The 8,816-nt window shown below is 53.1% G+C and overlaps 1 protein-coding gene across 2 annotated transcripts in view; it reads right to left on the bottom strand.

Annotated features, from left to right (window-relative positions):
* Positions 1-4,206, bottom strand: part of MIGA2 (mitoguardin 2) — a 31,827-nt gene extending 27,621 nt beyond the window's left edge. Inside the window, exons 1-2 of one of the 2 annotated variants that reach the window (XM_032257526.1) lie at positions 4,036-4,206; positions 655-893 (exon numbers count right to left, since the gene is read on the bottom strand). In XM_032257526.1, coding sequence (XP_032113417.1) covers positions 655-750 — 96 coding nt within the window. In that variant the 5' untranslated portion in view covers positions 751-893; positions 4,036-4,206. Of the gene's footprint in view, positions 1-654; positions 894-3,774; positions 3,964-4,035 lie in introns of those variants that run through there. The other variant, XM_032257525.1, reaches the window with a different exon arrangement.
* Between the last annotated feature and the right edge of the window lie 4,610 nt (positions 4,207-8,816).

The following is an 8,816-nucleotide window of genomic DNA, read 5'->3' as shown; positions in this document are numbered from 1 at the left end:
TTTTGTATTTTTAGTAGAGACGGGTTTCACCGTGTTGACCAGGATGGTCTCAATCTCTTGACCTCGTGATCCACCTGCCTTGGCCTCCCAAAGTGCTGGGATTACAGGCTTGAGCCACTGCGCCTGGCAACTTTTTTTTTTTTTTTTTTGAGACAAAGTCTTACTCTGTCACCCAGGCTGGAGAGCAGTGGCATGATCTCGGCTCAATGCAACCTCCACCTCCCAGGTTCAAGCAATCTTCCTGCCTCGGCCTCCCAAGTGGCTGAGACTACAGGCACACGCCATCATGCCTGGATAATTTTTGTATTTTTAGTAAAGACAGGGTTTCATCATATTGGTCAGGCTGGTCTTGAACTCCTGACCACAGGTGATCCGCCTGACTCGGCCTCCAAAGTGCTGGGATCATAGGCATGAGCCACTGTGCTCAGCCAAAACAATTTTTTAAATTAAATTTTTTTAAAAAAAGAGTTAATATAGTCTCAGGGTAAAGAACAGGCCTGAAGCCCCAGACAGCAAACCACATCCAAAGAGGAGACACCACACACCTAGGAAAGCAAGAGCGAGGACTTGGCTGGCACTCCTGTACCCGGAGGGGATCTGGGCTGGGCACTGAAGTGTTTCACAGATCAGAAGTACAACCCACACCATCCTCACCTGTCCAAACGTCGTGTACAGGAACACGGGGATCTCGGCCACTGTCATGGCCAGGGCCTGGATCATGGACGTGCCCTCAGCCCTCCGGAACGCCATGGCAGGGCCAATGCCCCAGGCAAAGCCCTCAGGGCCAAGAGCTTCCAAGGAGAATGTCTTCAACTGGTTGCCAGCTGGGTCCTGGGCACCATCCACACCCCAGAAGGACAGGGACGCACATACCAGAGGGCCCCTCCGCAGAGCTAAGAGACAGACGACCAAGTTAGACAAGAGAATGTGCACACGGAAACACACAGAAATGCACACAAGAGCTCCATGGGGGATGAGGCGGGAGCAAAGCTTGCATCCGGAACCCCAGGCCTGGAATCAGGTCCTAGGCCTCTGCATCTGCCCACCAGTGGGCAGCCCCACGCCCACGGGCCCTCTGACTACCAGGGACCCTGTGAACAGGAACATTTCTGGCCAGCCAGCTCTGGAGAGGACTCAGAACCTGGAATTGGATAGGCCACTCTCGGACTCAGGGCTTTAAACCACATTTTCTCTACCTCTTTCAAACCATGGACCATTTGCTAAGTAAAAATGTCAGGCACCAGACTAAGAATCGCTGCATCACAAAGTCAAGAATGTTTTCTTTCCAGTGGACTGTTGAAGACAGCAGAGTAACTCCCTGGATAAGAAAAGCTGCTCCAGGCCAGGCACAGTGGCTCACACCTGTAATCCCAGCACTTTGGAAGGCTGAGGCAGGCAGATCACTTGAGGTCAGAAGTTCAAGATCAGCCTGGCCAACACAGAAAAACCACTCTTTACTAAAAATACAAAATTGGCCAGGTAGTTTGGGTAATCCAGGTAGTTTGGGTGGCAGAGGTGGGTGGATCACCTGTGGTCGGGAGTTCGAGACCGGCCTGGCTAACATGATGAAACCCTATCTCTACTAAAAATACAAACAATATCTGGATGAGGTGGCCCGCACCTATAATCCCAGCCTACTCAAGAGGCTGAGGCAGGATAATCGCTTGAACCTGGAGGTGGAGGCTGCAATGAGCCAAGATTGCGCCACTGCACTCTAGCCTGGGCAAGGAGAGCAAAACTCCGTCTCAAAAAAAAAAAAAGCTATCTGTAGGCACCACGGAAGGAAATAAATACATAAATAAATAAAAGACAAAAACTAACCAGGTGTGGTGGTGCACACCTGTAATCTCAGGTACTTGGGAGGCTGAGGCAGGAGAATCACTTGAACCCGTGAAGCGGAGGTTGCAGTGAGCTGAGATCACACCACTGCATTCCAGCCTGGGTGACAGAGCAAGACTCGGTCTCAAAAAAAAAAAAAAAAACAGACAGGCTAAGTCAGGAGTCCAAAGTCACACAGCTGGTACGTGGTAGAGTCAGACTCTGTACTCAGTGCAACTTTTGCTAAATTTGACAAGCAGCAGGAAGTGGCAAGCCCCAGCAGACCACAGAGTACTGGACAGCTTTCCCCTGGACCTCAGGAGACACTCCCCTCCCCCCGCCACCCCCCCTCACCCGCGTACCCCATTTATCCTTCCCAAGGCCAGGAAATAAGTGTCTTGATCACACCTAGCCCAGACCCCAGAAGTGGAAGGGTCCTCCCCAACTGCCACCCCCAGGCCCAAAGATGCCTTCAAGGTCTCCCAGGACCTCAAGCAGAAGGAACACACAGGCCAGGGCAGACCCTGTCTCCCTGGGATGGCGGCCAAAGTCACTGGGCCAGCACAAGAAACAGCTTCTCCCCAGTGAGTGGGAAGGACTGAGGAGCCTGTCAGTCTAGCTCCAGGGCTAGAGGGGCGGGGGGCGGGGAGAGGAGGGGTGGGCAGGATGATACTCTAGGGCTAAGGAGGCTTCTAGGTGGTCAAGGGTAGAGACAACCTGCCAGGAGGCTGTGAATGGAGCTACGTGACCTGCAGTGGTCAGGGCCTAGGTTGATACCGCAAGCCACGTCCCCCTGCCCCTCACCCCACTCCCAGCCTGGCGCAAGTCTCAGAAAGAGGGAAGACAAGAACATCAGAGGGTCAGCAGCTACTATTTCCCAAGCCCTTACTCCAGGCCAGGCTGGGAACACACTCTCCACCACAGGCTCTGAGTCCAGTCCTCTGAGAACCCTCAGAATGACCAATGTTTATCTCAAGGCTGGGGAAACACGGAGGCTCTGAGATGGAGCCGCCTGCCTGAGGTCACTGAGTACTAAGCAGCCAGGCTGGGGGATCTCAAGGCTGTGGGGGTGTTTCCCAGCTGCTGCCTGCTACCCCTGCCATGTCTCTTCCAGGCCACACCTGTAGGACTTCTGGGCCCCCAAGTGAGAACCCTACATGGCATTAAAGATGAGCCTGAACACATGCTCCAGGGGTGACTGAGGCCCACTGTTTGCAGGAAAGTTCAAAGCAGCCCCTGCTGTCCCCCTGGGAGGCAGAGCCTGCAGGTGCAAGGTAACACCATCAGCACCCAAGCCTGATTCACTCCAGGGATGGATCTAAATGCACTCAACCCACAGCTGTCCGTCTCCCTGGCACCCTGTCGGTCCCCCAGGGCCTAAGGTGAGACGCCTCCACCTCCTCTCCACCATGAAAAGTCCATGGCAATGTCCCCTACCAAATGGACACTTCTACTCCTGTGCAGGGCCTGGCCTCACTTAGGCAGCCATCTGTCTTGCCCTACAACCTTAGGCGGACACCTCCGTGTTCCACCGTCACACAGCACTTACAATGCTCTCAGCCTGGGTGTCTATGCTTATCATCCCATGCACCTCCACCCCTGCGCTAGACAACCCCACTAATGACTCTGGCCTGTACACTCGCTCATTGCGCCTTGACCCGAACAACGTTCCCGACTCCCTTGAACCAATCTCTGCCCAGTCTCCTATTCACCCCATGCAGGACCCCTCACCAGTTCCACCATGCCGGGCACTGGGCATCCCCGCGCTGGACATCAGCAATATCCCTGTCTTCAGAAATTGCTCATTCCAACCCAGACATCTTGGGCAACCCCTTCTCCTCTTGCCTCCCACCCCGGAATATCCTTGAAACTCACCCAGGTACGCTCTGGCGCCGCTCAAGGCCCGCACACCTGCTCCTTCCATCCCAGGTGCTTTCCCCGCCCGGGATCGGGTACCTGTACGCCTGCTCCAATCCCCGCCACGTTCCATGCCCGGGCATCGTCTCCGTGACCCAAGTACCTTCTCGTTCCACTCGCAAGCAAGACCCCTCTCGCACCTTCCCCGGTCCGGGGTACCCACTCATTCCAACCCCGGCACCCTCCCGGTCCGGTTGGGCCCGGACACCAGCGCCTACTCGGTCCTCCGTGCAAGCCTCAGTCCCGGGCCCTGCCGCGCTGCCCGCCCTCCTGGGGGGCTCAGCCCGGGCCGCTACTCACCCGGGATCCCATAGCTGCGGAAGGACAGCGTCTCCTTCCCCCGCGGCTGCGCAACCAAACGAAGGCCATCAGGGGGCGTGGTCTCGCGCCAGGCCTACCCTTCTCTGGCCAATGAACATCACTGAGTCGCTCAGGACCGGTGCAGCCTCTGGCCAATGAGGGGGGTCATGTGACGGAGTTGATCCCGCCTTTCCCGCCCTCTTCCCCGCCCCCTAGTGCGGTTGAAGCGCGAAAGCGGTGTCTTCTCTTCTGCTATTGGCCATTCAGATTAGGGTGACAGGGACGGCTGGGTGGGGCGGGGCCACTCTTAAAGGGGCTAAAGCGCAGCAGTCAGGCCTCTAAGGGGCTTTCTGAAAGGAAGCCGAAGCAGGCTGAGCCGTCTTTTTTTTTTTTTTTCCTTTTTTTTTTTTTTTTGCATTCTTTTTGGGCTGAGCCGTCTTATTAGGATCCTCTACTCCTGTTGTTCCCCACAAAGACAAATCCTTCCCACTCTCGAAGCGCCCATTTTCAAATACTACCCCGCTGACTTCCCGCAGCATCCTCTTATACTGTCGCCACTCTCCTCCCTGTTCTGAGTTGTTTGCAAAAGTGCCAGGTCTCCCCTCCTAGACACCGCCTCGCTGAGAGCTGGAGTCAAGGCGTCTTCAGTTCTGACCACCTGTGTCCTACACTAAATACCAGGGTTGGAATCAGGCCGACCTGAGATGGAGTCAAGTTTTCCCACGTCAGCTCTCTTTCCCACTTCCCGCTAGGAAACAGGGACGAAATGCTTCCCTTTCCCGAATCACGGGGCTCTGGTGAGGACGGAGAGCACTGTGTGTCAGCCCTCCCGTAACTGCGAAGAGCTGAGCACAACTACGGTTTTGTTTTTTGTTTGTTTGTTTTTGGAGACGGAGTCTCGCTCTGTCGCCCAGGCTGGAGTGCAGTGGCGCGATCTCGGCTCGCTGCAACCTCCGCCTCCTGAGTTCCTCAGCCTCCCGAGTAGCTGGGACTACAGGCGCATGCCGCCACGCGCGGCTAATTTTTTGTATTTTTAGTAGAGATGGGGTTTCACCATGTTGGCCAGGACGATCTTGATCTGACCTCGGGATCTGCCCGCCTCGGCCTCCCAAAGTACTGGGATTACAGGCGTGAGACACCGCGCCAAGCCTGTTTTTATTTTCTTGCTGGGACACATCGCCTGACGTGTTATGTATCTGTCTGCCTATGAGGGGAGGAGCCTTGTGTTCACTGCGGCATCCCTGGTGTGTAGAACAATGCCTGGCACATAAGAAGTCCTCAAGGTGGGCCGGGCGCAGTGGCTCAAGCCTGTAATCCCAGCACTGTGGGAGGCCGAGGCGGGTGGATCACGAGGTCAAGAGATCGAGACCATCCTGGTCAACATGGTGAAACCCCGTCTCTACTAAAGCTACAAAAGATCAGCTGGGCATGGTGGTGCGTGCCTGTAATCCCAGCTACTCAGGAGGCTGAGGCAGGAGAATTGCCTGAACCCGGGAGGCGGAGGTTGCGGTGAGCCGAGATCGCGCCATTGCACTCAGCCTGGGTAACAAGAGTGAAACTCTGTCTCAAAAAAAAAAAAAAAAAAAGAAGTCCTCAAGGTGAGTCACTGAATGAACGAATGACATGTAATTGTATTGATATATGGCTATGGAAGAGGATATGGTTGGATGCTGGTGTGCACTTAAAAGAAAATCCTAAACCCCTATGGACTGAACAGACCCTGGCAGGGCCGAGGGGACACTAGAGAAAACTTAAAACTGAGTTCTTGGCCATGACACGACGGGAGGTCACACATGATGCATTATACTTCCTCTCTTTAGTGGCTTAGACACAACCGACCAGCATTAATGTTAAAACAGAGATCGCTGGGTGCAATGGCTCACACCTGTAATCCCAGCACTTGGGAGGCTGAGGCAGGCAGATCACGAGGTCAAGAGTTCGAGACCAGCCTGACCAACATAGTGAAACCCCATCTCTACTAAAAATACAAAAATCAGCCGGGTGTGGTGGCATGCATCTGTATTCCCAGCTATTCGGGAGGCTGAGGCAGAAGAATCATTTGAACCTGGGAGGTGGAAGTTGCAGTGAGCCGAGACTGCATCACTGCACTCCAGCCTGGGTGACAGAGTGAGACCCTGACTCAAGAAAAAAAAAAAAAAGGCCGGGCGCGGTGGCTCAAGCCTGTAATCCCAGCACTTTGGGAGGCCGAGGCGGGTGGATCACGAGGTCAAGAGATCAAGACCATCCTGGTCAACATGGTGAAACCCCGTCTCTACTAAAAATACAAAAAATTAGCTGGGCATGGTGGTGCGTGCCTGTAATCCCAGCTACTCAGGAGGCTGAGGCAGGAGAATTGCCTGAACCCAGGAGGCGGAGGTTGCGGTGAGCCGAGATCGCGCCATTGCACTCCAGCCTGGGTAACATGAGTGAAACTCCATCTCAAAAAAAAAAAAAAAAAAAGATCATAAGACTGACAGAACACTCTTGCTGGTAATAAGGTATCAAACTGTAAACAAGAGATAAGGCCATGCCAGGCCAGGGTTAAGTGATGCACCCCCTATACTTAAAGAATAAACTGTGCGGCCAGGCATGATGGATCATGCCTATAATTCCATCACTTTGGGAGGAGGGGGCGAGTGGATTACTTGAGGTCAGGAGTTCGAGACCAGCCTGACCAATATGGTGAAATCCCATCTCTACTAAAAATATTTAAACAATTAGCCAGGCATGGTGGTGTGCACCTGTAATACAAGGTACTCGGGAAGCTGAGGCAGGAAAATTGCTTGAACTTGGGAGGTGGAGGTTGCAGTGAGCTGAGATCGTGCCATTGCACTCCAGCCTGGACAACAAGAGTGAAACTCTGTCTCAAAAAAAAAGTCGGGGGGGCTGGGTGCAGTGGCTCACTCCTGTAATCCCAGCACTGTGAGAGGCAGAGGTGGGTGGATCAGTCAAAGTTAGGAGTTCGAGACCAGCCTGGCCAATGTGGAGAAACCCTGTCCCTACTAAATATATGAAATTAGCCCGGCGTGGTGGCACACGCACTCACCTGTAATCCCAGCTACTCAGGAGGCTGAGGCAGGAGAATTGCTTGAACCCTGGAGGCGGAGGTTACAGTGAGTCAAGATCGTGCCATTGCAGTCCAGCCTGGGCTGGACAGAGCGGGACTCCGTCTCAAAAAAAAAAGAGTCCAGGTGCGGTGCCTCACACCTGTAATCTCAGCACTTTGGGAGGCCAAGGCGGGTAGATCACCTGAGGTCAGTTCAAGACCAACCAGGCCAACATGGTGAAACCCTGTCTTAGAAAAAGAAATAAAAAAAGAAAAAAAAAAAAAAGAGTAAACTGTGCTGTAACTGCCAAAAGATTTTTATTTTTCTTTAGCAGTGAAACAAGCACTGGCTTCCAATGAAGACTGTATTAAATAAATAGACTCCCTCCCTTCCTCCCTCCCTCCATTAAAAAAAAAAAAAAAAAAACAAAGAAAAAGAAAAAAGAAAATAAATAAAAGCGTTGGCCTGGAGATAAGCAGCACTCAAACAACTGCAGCTCACCCAGCTCCCGACACTGACTAACCGAACTCCTGCACTACCAGCGTAACCCTAGCCTTCACTGGACAAAAGACTAATTTCAGTTACTCTTCTGGTAAGACCAACAGCAGGGCACGGTAGCTAATGCTGTAACCCCAACGCTTTGGGAGAATGAGGCAGGAGGATCACTGGAACCCAGGAGTTGTAGATCAGCCAGGTCAATACACAGTAGAACGCCTTCTCTATGCCTGTGGTCCCAGCTCCTTGGGAGACCAAGGCAGGATAATCAATTGCTTGAGGCCAGGAAGTTGAGGCTGCAGTGAGCCGTGATTCTAGCACTGCACTCCAGCTTGGTGGCAGAACGACACCCTGTCTCAAGAAAGAAGAAGAAGAGGGCCGGGTATAGTGGCTTACGCCTGTAATCCAAGCACTTTGGAGGCCAAGGTGGGCGGATCACCTGTGGTTGGGAGTTCAAGACCAGCCTGACCAACATGGCAAAACCCTGTCTTTAAAAAAAAAAAAAAGAGGGCCGGGCGCGGTGGCTCAAGCCTGTAATCCCAGCACTTTGGGAGGCTGAGGCAGGTGGATCACAAGGTCAAGAGATCGAGACCATCCTGGTCAACATGGTGAAACCCCATCTCTACTAAAAATACAAAAAATTAGCTGGGCATGGTGGCACGTGCCTGTAATCCCAGCTACTCAGGAGGCTGAGGCAGGAGAATTGCCTGAACCCAGGAGGCGGAGGTTGCGGTGAGCCGAGATCGCGCCATTGCACTCCAGCCTGGGTAACAAGAGCGAAACTCTGTCTCAAAAAAAAATAAATAAATAAAAATAAAAAGAGAAGAAGAAGAATGAGGAGAAGGAGAAGAAGAAGGAGAAGGAGAAAAAGAAGAGAAGAGGAAGGAGGAGGAGAAGGAAGGAGAAGAAGAAGGAGGAAGAGGAGGAGGAAGAAGAAGAAGAGGAGGAGGAGAAGGAAGAGGAGGAGAAGGAAGGAAGAGGAGGAGGAGGAGGAAGAGGAAGAGGAGGCCGCAAACCATGGACTGGTTCTGGCCGGTGCAGAGATTGCCAGTTGTGTGCCTCCATGTCCCTACACAATTCTCAACAGGTAGCCAGGTGCGGGGGCTCACGCCTGTAATCCCAGCACTTTGGGAGGCCAAGGTGGCTGGATCACAAGGTCAGGAGATCAAGACCATCCTGGCCAACATGGTGAAATCCCGTCTCTACTAAAAATACAAAAATTAGCTGGGTGTGTTGGTG

The sequence above is a fragment of the Sapajus apella genome, unplaced genomic scaffold (genome assembly GCF_009761245.1).
Source record: "Sapajus apella isolate SASKATOON/1434 unplaced genomic scaffold, GSC_monkey_1.0 scaffold97, whole genome shotgun sequence".
NCBI lineage: Eukaryota > Metazoa > Chordata > Mammalia > Primates > Cebidae > Sapajus > Sapajus apella.
Note: the sequence above shows the minus strand (reverse complement) of the source record. Positions and strands in the feature narration are given on the sequence as shown.